Consider the following 22,658-nt stretch of genomic DNA (forward strand, 5'->3'; position numbering starts at 1 on the left):
GCTCACAACTGTAATCCCATCATTCCAGGAGGCTAAAGCAGGTGAATCACTTGAAGTCAGGAGTTCGAGACCAGCCTGGCCAACATGGCAAAACCTATCTCTACTAAAAATACAAAAATTAGTCGGAAGTGGTGGTGGGCGCCTGTAGTCCCATCTATTCAGGAGGCTGAGGTGGGAGAATCACTTGAACCCTTAGAGGCAGAGACTGCCATCACTGAACTCTAGCCTGGGTGACAGAGCTCTCATTCTGTTTCTGAGACAAAGACTGTCTCAAAAAATAAAAATAAAAAAATAAGGCAGGTCTCTGAGCCACAAATTTCTAATCATTTGACAAACTATATGAAAGAAAAGCATTCAGGACAATGCCTGACAAAGTTAAGTGCTCAATAAATATTAATGATGGAGATCATTCTCCTAGAAAGAGCTTTCTGTTTCCCCCAGAAAGGGGATGACCACAGACAGACAGACAACCCTATATTAACTATGCTCCCATCATAACATGACAAAATGTAAACAATTTTAAAGAAAATCTAAGAAATGCTAGGCTGCATTTAAGTTCATAATTGCAAATTATATGCTACATAATAAGAAGTAAAATTTCAAAGTAATATTTAGTCATGACTAACTTGACTTGAAGAGATTTTCCCCCAATAAATAACTACATTGGAAGACATTTTGTTTGTCCTAATGTTGAACGTAATCCATCATACATTTATGGTCCCACTATGATGACAGTAATTGTGGAACATAGTCAAATAACAAAGATGACTGACTGCCTTTAAAACATCTAGTCTCGCCAGGCACGGTGGCTCAAGCCTGTAATCCCAGCACTTTGGGAGACCGAGGCGGGTGGATCACAAGGTCAAGAGATCGAGACCATCCTGGTCAACATGGTGAAACCCTGTCTCTACTAAAAATACAAAAAAGTAGCTGGGCATGGTGGCGCGTGCCTGTAATCCAAGCTACTCAGGAGGCTGAGGCAGGAGAATTGCCTGAACCCAGGAGGCGGAGGTTGCGGTGAGCCGAGATCGCGCCATTGCACTCCAGCCTGGGTAACAAGAGCGAAACTCCGTCTCAAAAAAAAAAAAAAAAAAAAAAAAACCATCTAGTCTCAAAGAAAGAAAAAAACACTCATAGGCTGGGCACAATGGCTCATGCCTGGAATTCCAGCACTTTGGGAGGCCGAGGCAGAAGGACTGCTTGAGCTCCAGAGTTTGACACAATACCAGCCAAGGTAACAGTGGCAAGATCACCCTATCTCTACAAAAAATTTCACAATTATCCAATACCAGTATGGTGGTGTACACCAGGAGCCCTAGTTACTCAGGAGGCTGAGGCAGGAGGATCAAGTAAACCCAAGAATTCAAGGTTACAGTGAATTGTATTCACGCCACTACACACCAGCCTTGGCAATAAAGTAAGATCATGTCTCCAAAAACATAACAGGAAAAAAAAAAGTAATGTATACACCCACAAACAAATAAAAACAGTGCAGTAATTAGTGATACCAAAAGAATAGGGGAATAGTTAGCAAGGAAGGTTCCTTAGAGGTGACAATGTCAGGTAGGGCACTCACAGGCAAAGAATGGGACAAAGAGCTTACTACAGAAGACCACAGTGTCCAAAGACAGGGGCCTAAACCAATGCAGTATCTGCAGCAAACAAATAAGATTTGTATTCCTACAATGTGTTAGCCAATGGCAGTCAATTAGAAAGGAAACTGGGTGGTATACATGTAGAGACCTGCATGAGGCATGGTGACAGAGCCCTACATGCAGTGGGTCCCAACCCTAGCTAATCCACAGAATTACCTGGAAGCTCCTTAAAAATACTGATTCCTGCCCGGCCCAGTGGCTCACACCTGTAACTCCAGCACTTTGGGAGGTCAGGGTGGGCAGATCACAAAGTCAAGAGATCGAGACCATCCAGGCCAACATGGTGAAACTCTGTCTCTACTAAAAATACAAAAATTAGCTGTGTGTGGTGGCATAGGCCTATAGTCCCAGCTACCTGGGAGGCTGAGGCAGGAGAATCACTTGAACCCAGGAGGCGGAGGTTGCAGTAAACTTGAGATCGCGTCACTGCACTCCAGCCTGGCAACAGAGTGAGACTCCGTCTCAAAAAAAAAAAAACACAAAACGGATTCCAAGGAACAAGATACCCCCACCCCCACCACGACTCCAAGTAGGTTGTAATCATCAGCCATGTTTGGTAGTAACTGCAGTATGCCATATTAGGGTAGCAAAAAGGGAAATCAAAAAAAGGTTTAAGCAGAAAGATGAAGGGGTAAGATCTAAGTTTGAAACCATTTTCTTGAACAATTTAGAGGGGAAGACAAGGTTAAAGAGTCAAGGAAATTAGAAATACATGATAGAGACTAGTAAAAGGACCTGAACTATATGATAGACTAGAGGTGGTAGGAGATCTGGGCAAAGGGAGAAAAATAAATGAGCAACTGGTAGCTCCAAGGATCAAAAATACCACATGCAAGGGGTATGTGATTAATTTGCCTTTCAACATTTTCAAGTCTGAGGGGCCTACGACACAGCTAAGGAGAGATATTAAGCTGGCAGGTAGATGACATAGAAATTCTGGAGAAATCTCCACTGGCGACATGGATTTGGAAAGAGTATAAAGAATGCACTCCCATCTCAAATGACTTTTCAGGTGAGAAAATCCCTCATGCAGCAGAATGTCTCACCTAGTGTCGCTGCTGCAGCCAATCCAGCTGTGTAGGGGTCCGTCCCTGGGGGAGCAGCGCTGATGATGTATGGATTGGGGACAAACGCAGCGGGAGCTAAACCTGCTGAAAACATACCTGTCAGTAAAAACACACTTGACTAAAACTGAGCCCTACCAAATACCTACACAGTTTGACTATTCACTCCAGACTGTAGATGAAGAAAAAATGAAAAAAGAGAAGACAGGACAGGTTGAGAGTAAAGATAAATTTTTAAAAGATAACTCCTATACTGAAGATTATAATGAAATGTTTCTATAGTCAAGTTTTACCTTTGCTAAATATTTAACTTAAAACTGTATATACAGTTTTAAATTCAGTATAATGTCTTAAAGATTATTAAAATTATAACGGGCTACAATAGAGCAATTTAAAAGACTTTCATTAAAATGAGATGAAGGAAAGTATTTATTTCTACTTAAAACAATTTTATAAACAGTTTTCATGAAATCAAATGTACGGGTAATTATAAAGACTACTGTTTACAACCCTACAATATCAGACCCAAGGACTTTATGCCTGGCCTTTATTTATTTAGGTTGGAACTAAGTATATTCTTCTATAGCATATCACATACAAGATTAGCTATCTCCTTTCTGCTCAATCATGCCATTTTGACACATTAAAAAAAAAATTCTACTTGTTTATACTTAATGCACTCTATTTCTAAGGGACCTAAAGAAGGTCCAAAGGGAAGAAATGTCTAGGTAGCACGATGAAAACGTCTCTCAAAACTTTAACAACTGCTACAGGAAAAGGGCAAAGCTACCTTAAAACTAGTAATTATGCAAGAATACTTTTATAAATTTTTTCAATACATACTTACTGGAAAATGAATTTAGACTATTTGCTCATAAAATGAGAAGCTGATATATTTACAATCTATAGAACCACAACTTATTTAATCAATGTCATCCAGCATTCAGCATGTTGAAAGAGCTAATGCTAGTCACCGCTCACTATTGTGGTAAATACTTAAATCCTGAAACAGCTGAGGTAGGGCAACAGCTGACCACTGAAGAAATCTTATGATGTAGGACTACAAGGTATGCCAAAAATAATGTGGCTACAGACAACTGGACAAAAGAAAGAAGCCATTGACTCTGTCTGAGGAATTGTGCCCACTTTTATCATCAGTCTAAATTACTGGGTTTCACCGCATCCAGTTATCCTAAAATGACGGCCACATCTATCACGAAAAAGCTATGGGCTTAAGGACTTACCAATGTGTGGCTGGTGAGCAGCTGCCAGTGCGTACTGCTGCTGCTGAGCAGCTGTCAACTGCTGGACAGCAAGCGCATTAGGTCTTTGGAACAGCTGAGGCAAGAGGAAAAACATGGTGTGGTTAGGGAAACTGGCTTAGAAAATCATTTAAAAACCTCTCTGACTAAAAATTTCAATAATCCCTTATTTAGGCATGATACTTTAACAACAATAAATGTTCTCACACTCTACTTCATTCCCATGGGATTCTAATGTTTCATAGTTCTGTTCTCCCTGTCTCTCTTTACTTCAATTTGCTATGCCCTGGTCCCATGAGCTGACCACTTCGTATATTACATGTCCCCTGAAACAAACACCTACCTACCCACCCACCCCCCCCACACACACACACACACTCTCTCTCTCTCTCTCTCACATACACACACTCTTTATATATATAATATATATATGCATGCAAAAGCCCTAATGGTTATCAATAGGTGTACAGGTCCTGCCTGATCCAAAGCAAAGTTAAAAATTAGACAAATGTACTACAAATTGATTTGCCACATTGCCCCTAATGCTGAATCTCCTTTTAGTGCTTTCAAGACCCCACAAATAACTGCATTAATCCTCACCTACCCACATTTTGGAGAAGAATATGAAAAGTGTTCACTTCACCCTCTGGGCTGCCCCTTCCTGGGAAAATGGTATTGAATAACTTCCTTAACTAGTAGCTTATCCTAATGAGTAAATTAGACACTTGCCCAACTTTGGATAGCTTCAAAGTCTTTTGGGATACTGTTCTTTATATGTTGAAAATAAAACAGCAGAAATACAGCAGCTACTAACAAAACTTAGATTATGAGCTCACACCTAGCACATTTCTTAGTTCTAAAGAAATAAAAAAAGTTTAAAGGCTTTAACAACACTAAGAATGCCTTATTATTCTACCTTAATAAAAAATCAATCATTCACTCATTAATTCAACAAACATTTATGAAACAAATGATACCTGTTAGGCACTGTGCAAGAAACTAGGGATATGACAGTGAATAAAACAATACATAATCCCTGCCCTGATGGAGGTTACATTTTAGTATGAATGGTACTGGTACAAAGAAAGGGGATGCCGGTAACCTTATTTGTGGATCCCTTAATAGGCCTCTTTCCAAGGAGTGATATTGAAGACTTTAATGTTTGTTAAAATCAGACTGAAAGCACTTATTGAAGGGACCTCCATGGATAGGACCTTCAACCTACCTGCTCTTCCTACAGGATTTTTCAACAGCTCAGCTGACATTGCTGGATGATGTGTAACAGACACTATGGATCTTGAATGACAGCTGTCCTCATAAAGAGACCTGATTGTTTCAGACATTAGGAGACAATGTCATTCTACCAACTCAGCTAACTGCTATCACGACTGGACTTACTCTGATGGAGAGATTTTGGAGATTTGGCTACCCTCTACACCTCAAACATGATGAGGCTAATTTTAGACTAAAAGAAAACAAAAAGTGAATACTTTGAACATACTACCCCATTTCACCTGTTACTTCTCTAGTCTTAAGCTCTGCTTTTGGAGTATGAATGCCAAAAGTAACCATGCACCTATTTCAAAAATAGTTTAGGTTTTGTTTTTTTTTTGAAAGTTAAAAACTTCACTGTGATGCTGGTAAAAAGGGAACAGTACTACTAAATATCAAGTCTTAAAAAGAAATGTGGGGGGGCTGGGTACAGTGGCTCACGCCTGTAATCCCAACACTTTGGAAAGACGAGGTGGGTGGATCACAAGGACAGGAGTTCGATACCAGCCTGACCAACATGGTGAAACCCCGTCTCTACTAAAAATACAAAAATTAGCCAGGCATAGTGACGCATGCCTGTAATCCCATCTATTCAGGATGCTAAGACAGTAGAATTGCTTGAACCTGGGAGACAGAGGTTGCAGTGAGCCAAGATCTCGCCACTGTACTCCAGCCTGGGCAACAGAGCAAGACTTCATCTTGAATAAAAAAGGGCAGGGGAACTGAATCTACTGACAGACATTATCAAACATTTGTCTTCCAGGAAGGGAGCCAGTCAAGACTATTTGGTAATACTGTGGTTAGGTGTGGTGGCTGAGGCCAAGGCAGGAGGATCATGAGGTCAGGAGATTGAGACCATCCTGGCCAACATGGCGAAACCCCATCTCTACAAAAAATACAAAAATTAGCCAGGTGTGGTGGTGCACACCTGTATCCCCAGCTACTCGGTAGGCTGAGGCAGGAGAATTGCTTGAACCCGGGAGGCAGCGGTTACAGTGAGATGAGATCGTGCCACTGCACTCCATCCTGGTGACAGAGACTCTGTCAAAAAAAAAAAAAAAAAATCCACAGTGTGCTTGTGATTTCTGCAAGTTGGTTTCACATGTCTGTTTTACTAAAGATGTGTCTCACACAGTACTCCCTCCAACAGGAGGCAGTCCACCCAAGAAGGGTAGCCCTTCTTCACAATGTAACTATGAGATATATTGTGAAATATCTCATAGTTCCACTAAATACGTACTGTCTCTTCAATAAGTTTCTGGAATTTTTCTGACCTGAAACCTTTTGCAACATTTAACGTATCAGACACTGCTTGTGTTAGCTTCTCCTCTCCACCCTTCTTTGCCCTATTACAAACAAAAGAATTCATTTCATTCAACAAACATTTTTGAGCACCTAGTATTAGGCAGGTGCCTGTGACATGGAACTGGTGAAATAAAGACAGTATCTTCAAAACACAACTCTTAAGGGTATCTTGACTTATTAACCACTGCCATTCCATCTGACTTAACCTCACTTTGTATTTTTTTTTTTTGTTTGCTTGTTTGTTTCAAGGGTCAGAGTCTTACTCTGTCACCGAGGCTTGAGTGCAGTGACATGATCATGGCTCACTATAGCCTCAAACTCCTGGGCTCAAGCAGTCCTCCTGCCTCATCCTCCAAGTAGCTGAGACTACAGGCGCATGCCACCACACCTGGCTATTTTTTTTTTAAACTTTTGTATAGATGAAGCCTATGCTGCTCAGGCTGGTCTGGAACTCCTAGGCTCAAATGATCCTTCCACTTTGGCCTCCCAAAGGGCTGGAATTACAGGTGTGAGCCACCACACCTGGCCATATTTTTTTTAAATATTACATGTAAATCATCCTATGTATGGGTACTATATTTGTAAATATACATGGTATGTGGGAATACCATAAAAGTAATTATTCCATATAACATTAGCTTATGGTTTTCACCATCATATTACCACATTTTGAAAGCAAGAACTATTACTTTTAACTAAAAGCATACAAGCCTTACAAGAGGCCCCCATATATCCTATGTTTGAGAGCTGATTAATATCTTAGTAATTACGGTGAATAGAAAAGGATTTTCTTGAGACCATTTTGCAGTAAACAATTTAACAAAAGTAAATTATACATGTACACCAGACAGATTTGATTACAGAACAGATTACAGCAATTTTAGCACATTCTCTTTATGTAAATGGTGCAATATTAACTGGAAATACAGAGTATTCAAAACAAATTGGGTAATTGGCAAGTGACAGATTCCAAAGGATCCTGAAAAACTTGCACAAATGCCATCTGCTGGGCAAAGCACTGAGCTCTGCTAACATTTTCACATTTTCCACAAAGCAAGCAAATATCCCATGACTGAGAAACAAAATACTGTGAGAGTTGGGGAAAATGTTTATTTAAAGGTCAGTATAATGATAAATGTGATGCTGTTGATTATAATTCACTTGGGTAGATATTACAAGTTGTTCAAGAGTCTGAATGCGCCGGGCGCGGTGGCTCAAGCCTGTAATCCCAGCACTTTGGGAGGCCGAGGTGGGTGGATCACGAGGTCGAGAGATCAAGACCATCCTGGTCAACATGGTGAAACCCCGTCTCTACTAAAAATACAAAAAACTAGCTGGGCGTGGTGGTGCGTGCCTGTAATCCCAGCTACTCAGGAGGCTGAGGCAGGAGAATTGCCTGAACCCAGGAGGCGGAGGATGCGGTGAGCCGAGATCGCACCATTGCACTCCAGCCTGGGTAACAAGAGCGAAACTCCGTCTCAAAAAAAAAAAAAAAAAAAAAAAAAGAGAGTCTGAATGCAGGGGAAAATGTATCATCTACTTCAAGCATATCAAGATTCCTAATAAATACTGAAGGCATAATTTGGGAAGTAGACAAAGAAGCTGGTTTGCCTCCTTTCTCCGTCACTTACTATATAAAAAACATTCTATATGGTTCTTATTCCAGAAAGGAATCCGGGCAGCCAAAAACACCCAACACAGTGACTGACATGTACTGACATGTAGTTGGCATCTTATAAAAGATAGCTACTGCTATTATTACTGTTGTTATCAATAGCAGTTGCTGACATAAAAAATTATGGGGTTTTCTGAATCTGGAGGAGGAATGTCTAAATAAAGAGTCAGAAAATGCAAAAGAGTACTCCTGACTTTTTTTTTTTTTTTTTTTTTAACACCAGTTTGAGGCTATATACATAGTAGACAGGGGTTAAGAGCACTGACTCTGGAGCCAGACAGCCTTGGTTTCTATCTCAGCTAACCACTGACTTGCTATGTAACCTCTGGCAAATCGTTTAATCTCTCTGTGCCTCATTCTCCTCTTCTCTCTAATATGACAATAAAGATACATGTAACACCAAAGGCTGCTGTGGGGATTAAAATGAACACATGTAAAGCACTTATAAGAGTCCTTTATGCGTAACGGTAATGAGCTTTCTGATGAATGGGGAGAGCAACCCAAACAGACTCAGCCCCTTCTGAGCATCACCCTTTACAGTTCCTTCCCAGAGCCAGACAACACAAGCAGACCAAAAGCTGAGGGCAGGACTCCTCCTAGTCCGTATTAAGAGTCAAAATCGCCAGGCACAGTGGCTCACACCTGTAATCCCAGTACTTTGGGTGGCTGAGGCAGGAGGATCACCTGAGGTCAGGAGTTCGAGACCAGCCTGATCAACATGGAGAAACCCCTTCTCTACTTAAAATACAAAATTCGCCAGATGTGACAGCGTATGCCTGTAATCCCAGCTACTCAGGAGGCTGAGGCAGGAGAAGCACTTGAAGCCTCTGGGAGGCAGAGGTTGAGGTGAGCCAAGATCGCACCACTGCACTCCAGCCTGGGAAACAAGAGCAAAACTCCTTCTCAAAAGGGGGGAAAAAAAGGTAGTAGTATCTCATTGCACCAAAACCACCAACTGCTATCAGTGGGTCACAAAGATAACAGAGAAGAAAGAAAACAATTTATGTTTTTTATGGATGAGTACTTTCTGCATTATGCTACTTTCAGAAAAAGCTATGAATATAGTGGAAATTGAAGGTGAGACAACTCTGCCTATTAAAAGGCTCTGCGTTTCTAGTACAAGGTCCAACGGAAACAGTCTGAAAATAACAGCTACCTGTACTTGCATAGCTTGTACCAGATGTCATTAAATTTCACTGAGTTGTTGTTGTGTGTTTTTGTTTTTCTGAGACAGCGTCTCGCCCTGTTGCCGAGGCTGGAGTGCAGTGGTGCAATCTTGACTCACTGCAACCTCCACCTCCCATGTTCAAGTGATTCTCCTAGCCTCTAGAATAGCTAGGATTAGGATTACAGGCATGCACCAGCACATTTGCTAATTTTTGTATTTTTACTAGAGACGGGGTTTCACCACGTTGGCCAGGCTGATCTCCTGACCTTGGGCTATCTGCCCATCTCTGCCTCCCAAAGTGCTGAAATTACAGGCATAAGCCACGGTGCCTGGCCTCTTACATGTAAAAATGAAACAGCTTCCCCACCTCATGGGGGTGTTTTCAGGATACCCAGAGAAAATCCCTTCAAAACATTAAAAGCACTATATCAATGATGGGATTATAAAATGTTAAGAAAAAGGTTTATGAAGGCATATGAAATCTTGCTACTCTTTGAAGACTCTAGATCAAAGCCCAGTTTCCAGGTTATTTGAACTACTGCAATGATCGACTAATGATTACAATGATTTTTGGTAAATGCATACAAACTAAATCACGCTGTTAAACCAAAAAAAAAAAGTATAATCATCATCATCTGTGCATTTCTTTGGCAGATGAAGAATCTGATTCCAAAATAAATGATTTCTAAGGTCCTAAGGAAAAACAAAACACATCCCTCCACTAAGTGTATTAGTTTCTTTTGAGAAAAACTTTACCATAAGTAAAATTTGAACAAAGTCAAATAACAGAGGTAAACTTCAACTGATCAAGTCACTCTTTTTTCAGTTACTATTCACATGACACTTGACAGAATAATCATTTGCAAATTAAAGAGCCAAGTTGAGAATATTAAATACCTACATTAAAACTATATACACACTTGGCCTCATAAAAATGACATTTAATCACACCACCACACTTTTAACAACATATCCCGACTTCCACTCCAATCTATTGCATCTTTGTTAAAATTCATGCTTAACAGATGAGAGTTTTAGTATTAATAGTATCCAATTTTGTAAAACATGCTACATTAGGCTATTTGTAGATTAACTGAATTTTAAATAAAGAACATCGACAGTATGATTAATTCTACACTGATATAATCCTGGCTTTGGTTTGTGCCACGTTTGTAATAAAACCTAGTAATAAGTTTTCAAACTGCATTTAAAGAAACAAACAGCCAACTGTAGAGCGTTTTGTAAAAAATACAGCTCCAACATCACAGTACAAAATGGTATGAACACATTATGCATGAACTGCTCACAGCTGTTTCTCAAGATTAAGAAGACAATGAAGTGAATGTGAGACAAAGAACACTGTAGAAATAACAACTATCACTTCAAGCTGGTAAAATATTCTAACTCAGAGGTTCTCAACCCAAGATCTTTGTACTTGGGTGGGTGATACTGCAACTTTATCTTCATGCACATCTACCTGAAATTTAGGATATTCTTCAATTATGATTGTAGACAACAAACTACATGAACTTTAGCAATACATCTGTGACATTATCACAGAAATCACATACACTTTCATGTTACTTTACAGTTGTTACAAGTATCTCAAAATAGTTTACGCTCATTATGAGAGCCAGTACACTACTTCTATTTCATGCATCATATGATAAATACGTAAATATATAATTAAGTTTGTTTTCAAATATGACAGCTATTTTTATACCACTGGTTTCCTTTGTAATTCTACTTTATACATTTTAAACATAATTTTGAGAAGTGGTTCACACAGTTCACCTATTAAAGAAGTTCACGGCACACACAAAAACAAAAAAGAATTAGGAACTCCTGCTCTTATACGTAAACCTTAGAAGGGTTAAATTCAGAGTGATTAACAGTGACCAGACAAGCAACTGACTAATCAAAACCTCAAGTGTCACAGCTAACAAGAACTAAGTTGGCAAGGAACCAGATGAAAAGTACCTTTTCCCTATTTGCAGGCTGCTCCATGTCATGCATCTCACTATAAGCTGATAAAAAGTTTGAGGAAACCAGCTTATCACACCAAATCAAAGCCCAGATTGAAAAGAAACAGAACAAAAGAGGGAATTATTTTGTCAGTCTCCAAACCAGATTCCTTTCCTAAAAAGTCACAAATAAAGCAAACCTACCATCTGTAGCAAACTCTAAACCAAGAAAAATGATCACCTTTATTGCTTATTTAAGAAAGGCAAGATAAAAGAACAGAATGTGCAGAAAAATATGTGCTGCACTAGAACTCTGGTTCAACCCTCACAATCATCAGTACTGTCCAAGAAAGACTTCCACCTGGTTCCCAGGGCCTCCAGGACCTGGACTCAATTGCCAAAGGCACCTTCCTGTCCTCTTCTACACTCAACTTCTACTCTCCTCAGCCCAGGACCACACCACAGTCATTCCCAGCTCCATACCTCTGCTCTGACCTGCAACAAAATGTATTCCACCTGTCCTTCAAGTCAGTTGCATGCAACTTGTGTCTTCATTAAGCCCTCCCCTTATCTGAGAGGATTCAGAACCCACCAATTTAGCACTTAGTTCCCCAAATGTTCCACTACTGTTTCATTCAGAACCCAAGGTTCCTAGAAGGACACAATAGTCAACAGTTAACTGAATAATAAGAGTAAACAGAATGTCTCAAACTGCTGCTAAACTCAGTAAGCACAAAAAACTAAACTATGATAATTAAGTCATTCCTCCTCTCAAGTGTCTTTTCTTTGCCTATAGGCAGCACAGTGTAAGACTCACAACACTAACCCTTCAACCTCTCTAGCTATTTTTCTTCAACCTAAACCACCAACCAGACTGACTACTTATACATTATCTAATGAACGCATACCTGTTTTACTATTTCCTCCACTAGAATTCTCATTTTCTTCCTCTATAAATAAGTTTTTCAAGGCACAGCTGAAGAACCACCTCTTCCACAAGTCCTTCCCTTCCTGAGGCCAGAGTACACTCTCCATAGTTGTAGGGTTCCAAGGACATGGGCATAAATGGTTGCATCCCTTGTCATTGAGTACTTCCATGCACTATTTAAATGACAACATGAGTCACAATGACTAACCTGAGAGCAACTCAAGAGGAGAAAAGGGAATCTTACTCTATTCATGAAAGATATGCTTGGCTACAAAGAACAAAACATACGAACAGAAGGCTGTATCTGTAGAACACAGATCTGTGGTCTCCCTGAAGTTACCTGCAAAACTGAGTGCCAGAGAATTATGTACATTTTTATCATGAGAGGGACCATGGTTTCTGATCAGATGGCCACAGAGTGAGCCTAGATGGATTAAGTTCTGATCCAAGCAGTAACTTCCCTGGATATTATAAAGTATAGTTATCTGTATATAAGGCATAAGCTGAATCCAAAGGACACACATATTGGAAAACATGGTAGCTCTCAAAGAGTAGCCTCCAGACCTCCTGAAAGGCTAGTTTCAAATTTTAATTTTGGGAAGCATATTACAGAGGATGCACTAAGATACTATAATAGGGATGGGAGAAAGTCCCCTGAAATCTTGTTCTGTTAAAGCAATGCAGAGGAAACGGGATAAGGTTTGGTCTTTGCTGTCAAGGAGTTTACAATCTGGCAAGGACTATTAGACAAGTAATCACAACACAAGACCTTCTCTTAAAGGAAACACAAAATGCTATGAAGTTCAAGGGAGGCAGACATGACAGATTTCTGGTTTGGTTATTAAGAAAGAAAGGTGACAGTATTGAACCTTGACAAATGAAGAGGATTTAAATTAGAAATGAAAAGTGGAATAAAATGTAATGAAAACCAAAAGGTTAAGGATAAAATGTAAGAAACAAACATCAATTTCCAATAGTAAAGAAATCCTTCCTTCTTAACAACTACTAGCTCTTATTACAGTAACACTGAGAGACTGACAATCTTAAAGATACTAGAAGGCTTAGGCCAGTGGTTCCCAGGTATGCTATTAAGACAGCCGGTACAAGAATGTATAAAACAATCTACTCAGAAAAGAATTATGGCCCATGAGATAAAACAACACTCACATCATGACAGTACTATGTCTATGTAAAAATGCCTCTATGTTGCAGCAACCAAAACATGCATAGGAAACCTGAATCCAACAAGAGATTAACTTTCAAAATAATGTTTACTTTCAAAAACTGCTGAGATATATGGGTGAGGACACCTTGGTTTTACATTTTTGAACAAGTGGTAGCTATGATGCAATCATGCTAACTACTTGTGGGTACACAAAATTACATTTCTGCTCAAGTTCTAATAATTGTCCAGCCTCCAAAAACTGGTAAAATTATTTTGAAACCAAACATCAATAAACCAAAAAAAGCAGCTCAACTCTGATTATGAAGTAAAGAACAGTTAAATGAAAGAGAATCATATTTTTGTTCTTAAGAAATTTGAGACAAACTCTTCTTAAAAAACACGGAAAGGGTTAGATTGTACTACACTGGGAATTGACACAAAGACCCAAAAATGGCCATAAAGAAGAAGAGAAAGCACAGAAAGTCAATTCATATGGGGAGATGGGCATACCTAAGGAGAAGAGTGTATACTTTTAGTTTACTCTCTCTGAAAAGAAGATTTGTTAATTTAACCTTATATGAATATGCACATTCACACAATCCCTTAAAGGTACTTCTTGTTCATAAACCACACAGGAGACTTAAATTAAAGGGATTTCTTTGGAAAACTTCTTATGGTTAACTTTTTACTTTAGCTGTCTATCAACCAAAATTCATTTAGTATCAACTATTTATGACAATAACCAAATGTACAACATGGCATAACTAATCTCCAAAGATCATAAGCTAATTTCCCTACATAGAATTTCTAAACTTCAAAATGAGACGCTAACCTTTCAAACCTAGAAGTCTGTATTAATGATCTATTACAAAACTACTAAAAAGTAACAGAAATTCACAGTCAATCAAACTGCTTCTGCCACAAGGGAGACCTTATACTTAACAAGATTGGGAAACTAACTGCCCCTCTTTTCTAGTTCAGACAGCTGACCTTCCTTTAAAAAAAATAAATAAATAAACACAGAGATCAGGTAACCCTAAAGGTAGTCCTATACGTCTTCAAAAAACAAAAGGCAGACTTACAAAATTTTCCACAGGCTTAACGCATTTTTTAAAAAAAGAGCCAAGCAATTTTACGGTAGATTTTATGTTGAATGATTTGTGTGTGGGGTTTCCTGTGATCACATTCTAATACTTCTGAAAGGTGCCAAACCCTTATCTACGTTATCTGGAGTAGCCTGTTTAACTGTAAGGCGTAATTGATAAGACGACCTGGCACTACACTCCTGACAGTGGTGGGCAGTAGAGTTTACTATTTTAAAAACAAAACAAACCAACAGCATCACAACCACATAAATCTTCAGCGAGATTAATTTAGCACCCAAGAAGGTTGTGTTACAAGAGGCAACACTACCTCATCCACTCCCCAGCTGCTGAGGAGAGAGAAGAGCCAAAGGAAGTACATATAGAGCAGGGTGGCCTCTTGCCAGTGACCTCAGCATAGGGACCAGATTCATGAGGGGACTCTGTAAACCTACATCACTAACAGGTTCATAAGGGCTAGCTATGGATAGCCTGAAACAATGCCACCTCCCCCCATCCCCCCATCCTTAATTACTTCAACAATGTGCTGGCTGGAGGGAGAGTAGAGAGGGTGACAGAGACACACACAGTACCTGTTGTTGAGAATTGTAGTCAAAAAGTCCCACAGTTGCTGCTGCTGAGTCCACAGGTACCTGCGTGCCTGAATAATCAAACTGAAGAGGCTCCATGCCCACATGTTCCATGGGGTCCAAGGGGACACTCTGGGACTCCATGTTGGAGAAATCCTCCACGGGCTTGGCACCATTGGTGCTGGTCAGCTGGGCTAAGCCCTCAGAACCATTCTGGTTTGGACCCAGAAGATCCACTTCATTAGCAGAGTTCGGGCAATTACCAGGGGTACGGCTAAACAGAGAAAGTAAAGGGCATTAAACCTTATTTTCAGGGGGGAGGGACACTACAGTAACCCAAGTTTAAGGACAATGTCCTCAGCATTGCTCATTATCGACAGTATTTAAAACTATTTCTATAAAACCACCAGAGATACTTTACAGTGCTTACAGGGTTACATCCTCTAAATTGATGCTGTTATTGCTGGCAATTCCATGTAATCCACCCTTTAAATTCACATTAATTGCTAATAATTTACACCCCTTAGCCAAGGGAACCGGGTTTGAGGAAAACTGAAATAATGTGGAAAAATCACTGTCTATGGCATCCATGAAAACGGATCCCAAAATGCAGGGAGCAAAATATGCCCCACCAAATATCTACTCTTTAAATATAGAGGCAATGGAAAAAGTCGGTTTTCAGGGGGAATTCCACAACTCAGTGATTCTAAAAAGTTTTATGTTCCTGGCATATTTGTGAGGGAAAAAAGAAAATGAAAAAAGTTTTTACTTATCATTGGTATTACTAACGCTAAAACTAACTCCCCTTCTATGAAGCCAAAAGGAGTAGACAATTCCAAAGTAGGACAAGACAAACTCATTATCTGTGTGCCCCTGTTAAGGAGACAATTCTAAGAATTGAAGGTAATGTGAAGATGTAACTTATCATCCAAACCAGGACATGCCTAAGAGCAAAAAAAAAGGCGGGGGGGCATCATTGATAATTACCATGGGACACCAAGGTTCTGGGTAACCCAGGATCTACCACTACCTTATATAAAAGGACTTCAGAATTATATGATATATAATACACTAATATATAATATTATATTATCAGGAGAGTGTAGCCTGTAGCTACATTCAATGCCCTTCTTCTCCACCTCCACACCCCCCAACCCCAAAAAATTCTGTAGTCCAGTAACTGGTACATATTAAAGGTATTATCTCGTTCCTTCTCTTTCACTCACCCATACACATATACACACGCATACACACACAAACACAGACACACACACACACACACACACTCTCTCTCTCTCTCTCTCTCTCTCTCTCTCTCTCTCTCTCTCTCTCTGTCACTCACCACCGCCGCCGCCGCCGCCACTGCCACTGCCAGCCCCCATTTAAATACAACAAAATACGGCTATACAGGCTGCTGGACATTCAAGGTAGAGGGGACACCTAACCTCATCTGAAAGACCTTAGTTAAGTATTTATTACCCTGTGCCTTAAATTTCTTCCAAAGACTGTAATTCAGGTTGGGCACGGTAGCTCATGCCTATAATCTCAGCACTTTGGAAGGCCAATGAAGGCAGACCACTTGAGCTCAGGAGTTCACAATCCAGCCTGGGCAACGTGGTGAAACCTCGTCTCTAACAAAAGATACAAAAATTAGCTGGCATGGTGGCAGGTGGCTGTAGTCCCAACTACTCGTGAGGCTGAGGTAGGACAATTACTTGAGCCCAGGAGGTAGGGGTTGCAGTGAGCTGATTTCGTGCTACTGCACTCCAGCCTGGGTAACAGAGTGAGACTCTGTCTCCAAAAAATAAATAAATAAAAATAATTTTTAAAAAATTGTAAGACTGCAATTATTTACACATGCAATACAACGATAATTATATTATTAATACGAAACAACTGAGACTTGTCCTACAACAATGATGCAAATACATTTTCATTTTGACTTTGGCAGACATTAGAATAAGCAGAGGGGTATGTGTGTGTGTGTGTGTGTGTGTATGCTCACACACATACGTTAGCTTTAGATTGATATTAAAATTACTCGAAAGTAAATTCTCTACCTGTACCATCACACTGGGGATTTTAAAAAATTCTCTACCTGTATATAACTGGACAAGGATTTTTACAGATTTTTAAAGAAGAATACCTGCCAATTGTGGAAGATAAGTATACATTATTTTAATACTTTGTAAAGTAAGTTAACACAAAAGCCTGTAAAAATCAATCATGACCAAAGATGGGATGAGAGGCATCTGCAGAAGAGATATGATTAAGAACAAATCATTTAAGCTGCATTTCCGGTTCTTCAAAATGAGGACAATGATACCTGGTCCACCTACCTCAAAAGGAGCACATGAGACAATGCATAAATTCTCAACTGTTTTTCCCTCTAAACTACCAGAGGGATATAACATACTCCATTAGTAACCATAGCTCTCTAATACAGTGATTTGGGAGAAACTTAAGAAAGGTCCCGAGGCATCTATCCTAGGTGATTTTAGTATTTGAGAATCACTGAAATAATCTTCTCTGGAATCTTTCTGCAAAATCTAGAGTTCTGTGCAAATGCAAAATCTACCATTTTGGCAACGCTTCAAGCATTGACAACTTTTAGAAAATTCCACCTCACCAGTTAATTTACAATCTTTGTAGCATGGCCTACACTAGATTGGATTCTTAAACAGAAAACATGAGGAGGGGAAGAAAATGAAAATCAAAGTAAAACCAAATCAAACAAAAACCCATAGCCCACATTCAAAAATCAGAAGTGTAAAACATACAAACCTAAAATCTTTGACGTCTGCATCAATCCCATTCTGCACTGGTAAACCATTGGTCTTGTCCATCACATCACCCTCCTCCTTCAAATCTCCTAGCTTATCTCCATCAAACGTACCCTTGTTCTTCTTTTCACCTTTGTCGTTTTCATCACTGTCTGCATCCCTTGGGCCCTGTTTAAAAAATAGCTTCAGCTTCACTAATCATCATCAACTAATAATAATGGGCAACCGTTGTAGGCACCAGACTACACTAGATGCTACTCAGGATAGTGTTGTGCCCTTTCAGACATTACAATCTAATTAACAAACAACACAGAGGCAGGAACACTGCAGAAGGTCTTGCCAAATGGGGGAGACAAACATACATTTATGTTACAGAGTTCAGAACAGTCTTACTATACCCAATGTTCCACCAACCCATTTTCTTCTTTCCTTTTTTCTTCTTCCTACCCAAAGCCCAGCCACAACTTTGTAGCTCTTGGTCAAGTTCTCTACTCTCGAACCTAACTTTATATAATAGCATGACTCTTAATAAGTCCCAGGTATGGTAGTGAATAGTACAGAAAAAAAAACTGTCAAGCCTGTAAAAAGAAGTTTATACTTCTCCACTGCGCTATGTGAATTCCTCCCTTACTTGTTTTGTTTTTTTTTTTGTTTTTTTTTTTTGAGACGGAGTTTCACTCTTGTTACCCAGGCTGGAGTACAATGGCGCGATCTCGGCTCACCACAACCTCCGCCTCCTGGGTTCAGGCAATTCTCCTGCCTCAGCCTCCTGAGTAGCTGGGATTACAGGCACGCGCCACCATGCCCAGCTAATTTTTTTTGTATTTTTAGTAGAGACGGGGTTTCACCATGTTGACCAGGGTGGTCTCGATCTCTTGACCTTGTGATCCACCCGCCTCAGCCTCCCAAAGTGCTGGGATTACAGGCTTGAGCCATCGCGCCCGGCTCCTCCCTTACTTCTAAACATTGAGCCAAGTGTGTTCTGACATCATTCCAACTCAATTATTCTGTACCTGATCTTGGGATATATGCCCTGCCAATTTGCATCACCTCTCAGCTCTACCCTATAAGCCTCACAGGTTATGCATCAACAATTCACTGATGACCCTTAAATTTGTTTAATGCCTCAAATACAAGTTAATTCTAACTATGAGATTCTTTCACCAAAAGTATTTTAATAACTATCTTCTACCATCTACTGGTAACAAAGATTATTCATCAGATCTAAGTGGAAGCATGTTAAATTGAAGTGTATGATGCAAGAGAATTTCTCTCTGAAGTGTTTCAAACTACAAAGCTTCAAATGCTGGGCCTAAAATAATTTACCTGGTACCAGATACGTCATGTTTATGTCCTGCCTTCTAAGGAAATTAAGTCTATCTCCTCTTACCAACATCCCAAGTTAAGCCCTGGACATATAAAGCCAATGTACCTTGATTTCCAAAAGGGAAAGATTTGGTATAGTGACTTGACATAGTATATAGAGATTTGCAGAACCTTACACCAAAGGGTTAAGGGTTTAAACTTTGGTTTTGTAAAACTAGAGGAAAGCAGCCTTGCTTTCCCCCACCACTGACTCCTGGTTTAAGGAAGAGAAATGCACATGGACCAAGTTAAAGTTCCTGGTACAAGGCAAGATCCACTCACTAAAAGATGAGAGTGGCTGCAAAGCATTTCCAGTCACCAAAACCAAATGTCAATGAAGAGAAATCAACCATGGAGGACACAGCAGCAGACACTCGGTTATGAATAAACTGACTATGGATGGGCCTGTACATGCAAAACCAACAGATGCTCTCAGAGAAGTTCTTAAGAGATCACTGGCCCAGAAAGGCTGACATTCTTAAACCTTTCAACTACTACTCAGAGCCCATTTTACTTCTAAAGTTATTCTCTGTTCAAATGCGATACAGAAAAAGATAATATAAAAAAGGAACAAATATGACAAGGAACTGAGACAGGATATACAACTCAGCTTCATGCAGCATCAAGACAGTAAATCACGGCTTTGGCAGCCATTGAGATGTGCCTTTCAGAACAGAATCTTTAAAGTATGTGGTTGTTATTGATTCAAAAGAACAGAATGATAGCCAATTATGTACCACATTGAGATTTCCCAAAGCAGAGATGGGAATTTGACAGGGTTTTAAAGGTAAAAAGATCTTTTAAAATATCCAAAGGCAATAGGTTCCTCCATACTGCAAAGGCAAAACTGACTAAAGGTGTGTATTCATTTTTATACCTCTAGCACTGACTACAGTGCCTAAGTTCAATAAATATGATTTAAAAAATTAAAAGAAACAAAAAAATCCTGCAAAACAGAACTATTAAAATAAGAATGATCTTCCTGTTGTCTTTATTATCATTAAGTAAGAGTCCAGGAGGTGGTAATATGATCCAGATGACAACTCTGCCTGAATCAGAAACCATTTATGTCAACAGCAAAAGAATACTGCAAGAATCAACCACTGCCACGACTAAGTAATCTTCTTCCACAAGTCTACAAATCAAATCACTGGCTCAGAAGAAACAGTTCACCTCCAACTGCTCAAAAGGAGTTCAAAAGGTCTACAGGCAAAAATGGAAAGAAAGGGTCAAGGCGTGGTAGCTCACACCTGTAATCCCAGCACTTTGGAAGGCCAAGGCAGGTGGATCACTTTAGGTCAGACCAGCCTGGAGTTCGAGACCAACTTAGCAGAAACCCCATCTCTATTAAAAATATAAAAAGCAGGTGGGCATGGTGGCAAGCGATCATAATCCCAGCTACTCAGGAGGCTGAGATGGGAAAATAACTGCAACCCAGGAGGTGGAGGTTGCAGTGAGCCGAGATCGTCCCATTGCACTCCAGCCTGGGCAACAAGAGCAAAACTTTATCTCAAACCCAAAAAAAAAAAAAAGAAAGGAAGATAAAGAAGCAATAGGAAGTTTCAACAACAAGCAAGACAGCTGGTTGCAAAGGATGTGCACTAGTCAAACCAATGTTCTGCATTATCTTTCCTCAGGGACTCTTTATAAGGGCTTGCTGGGAACCTGCCCAGCTCATCTACGTGCTGGTTGTTGGTTGTTTGGCCTTAAAATCTCGTGTGTGTGTGTGTGTGTGTGTGTGTGTGTGTGTATGTTGTTTTTGTTTGTTTTTTCTTTTTGAGATGGAGTCTTGCTCTGTTGCCCAGACCGGAGTACAGTGGCATGATCTCAGCTCACAGAAACCTCTACCTCCCAGATTCAAGTGATTCTCCTGCCTCAGCCTCCCCAGTAGCTGGGAATAGGGCACATCTTGACCACTAAGTTGCGTTCTCAGCCACTAATTTACATTGTCAACTATACTCCCACAGACTACACTTTCAAGTATTTCCCTGCAATGAGCTGTATTTTACCAATATCATACAGGCCATTCCTACAAAATACCTGGGTTTCTACTTTGAATAAGCTATCGATACCTAACCAAAATAGTACTTCTCTTTAGAGGGTGGGGGACCCAGGAGAGGTTTTTAATTCTTGATCTGGATGGCTGTTATACAGGTGTTTTCATTTTGTAGAAATTCAAGAAGATTAACATTTATGGCTTACTCTGAACATAGGTCATATTTCAACAGAAAGTTTACTTAAGGAAAAAAACTCAAGAACTCAACAATTGCCCTCCATAAAAATGGTTGGCAAAAGTCTGACTTTCGAATAAAAACAAAAGTACAAATGGGAAACCATTCTGTCAAAAGTCTGTTATTAAGAGATCGTAGGAGCTGCACAACATAGCTCATGCCTATAATCCTAGCACTTAGGGAGGCAGAATCGGAATGCTGTAGGTTGAGGCCTAGAGTTCAAGACCAGCCTGGGCAAGACAGAGGGGACACCATCTCTACAAAAATAGTTAAAAAAAAAAAAAAAAAAAAAAAAAAAAAAAAACAACATTAGCTGGGCGAGGTGGCATGAGCCTGTAGTCCTTGCTATTCAGGAGGCTGAGGCAGGAAAACCACTTGGGCTCAGGGGATTAAAGCTGCAGTGAGCTATGATCTGTCAATGCACCCAGTCTGGGACAGGGTGAGACCCTATCTTTATTTAATTAATAGACGGCAGTATCAGGTTCAAGATCCTTAAAATGGTCTCTTAAAAACATGAAGACCCTAAAGACAATAGAAGCAAGGTATAAATGGGCTAAGTTTTATGAGAATTATAACACTTTTGAAAAATAAGATAAACTATTCATAACTATGTGATTTTTTTTTCACCCTGACTGGAATGCAGTGGTGCAATGTTAACTCACCGCAGCCTTGACCTCTAGGGCTCATGCAATCCTCTCACCTTAGCCTCCCAAGCAGCTGTGACTACAAGTGCACACACCATGCCTGGCTGATTTTTCTGTTTTTTGTAGAGATGGGGTCTCACTATGTTTCACAAGCTAGATTCAAACTCCTAGCTTCAAGTGATCCTCCTGCTTCAATTTCTCAAAGCTCTGGGATTATAAGTATGAGCCATAACACCTAGTCCAATCTTTTAAAAAGTACAAAACCAAGAAAGTACAGAACCAGGGTGTACAGAACCTACACTCTATCTCAACTGCTAACACTTACTGGTCACAGGACTTTGGACAGGTCATTTAATCTCTGAGACTCTGTTTACTCATCTATAAAACAGAGACAATTTTGTTTAAAGCAGAATTACGAACAACAATGAAATAATTCATGTGTCAAAGTTTTATAAAGATAGGCCATTTTATACAAATGTAATATAATATCAGTAATAATGAGACA

General features: G+C 39.8%; 1 protein-coding gene across 15 annotated transcripts in view; it reads right to left on the bottom strand.

Annotated features, from left to right (window-relative positions):
* The window catches only part of PUM1 (pumilio RNA binding family member 1), a 145,304-nt gene that overhangs the window by 49,694 nt on the left and 72,952 nt on the right, over nucleotides 1-22,658 (bottom strand). For 7 of the 15 annotated variants that reach the window (XM_010348171.3, XM_010348164.3, XM_010348168.3 and 4 more), the window contains 4 exons: nucleotides 17,915-18,081; nucleotides 15,134-15,404; nucleotides 3,964-4,057; nucleotides 2,702-2,818 (listed from right to left, as the gene is read on the bottom strand). In XM_010348171.3, coding sequence (XP_010346473.1) covers nucleotides 2,702-2,818; nucleotides 3,964-4,057; nucleotides 15,134-15,404; nucleotides 17,915-18,081 — 649 coding nt within the window. The remainder of the gene's footprint in view (nucleotides 1-2,701; nucleotides 2,819-3,963; nucleotides 4,058-15,133; nucleotides 15,405-17,914; nucleotides 18,082-22,658) is intronic. The other 8 variants (XM_010348172.3, XM_003937594.4, XM_010348167.3 and 5 more) reach the window with 4 other exon arrangements.

This window comes from Saimiri boliviensis, chromosome 11 (assembly GCF_048565385.1).
Source record: "Saimiri boliviensis isolate mSaiBol1 chromosome 11, mSaiBol1.pri, whole genome shotgun sequence".
NCBI lineage: Eukaryota > Metazoa > Chordata > Mammalia > Primates > Cebidae > Saimiri > Saimiri boliviensis.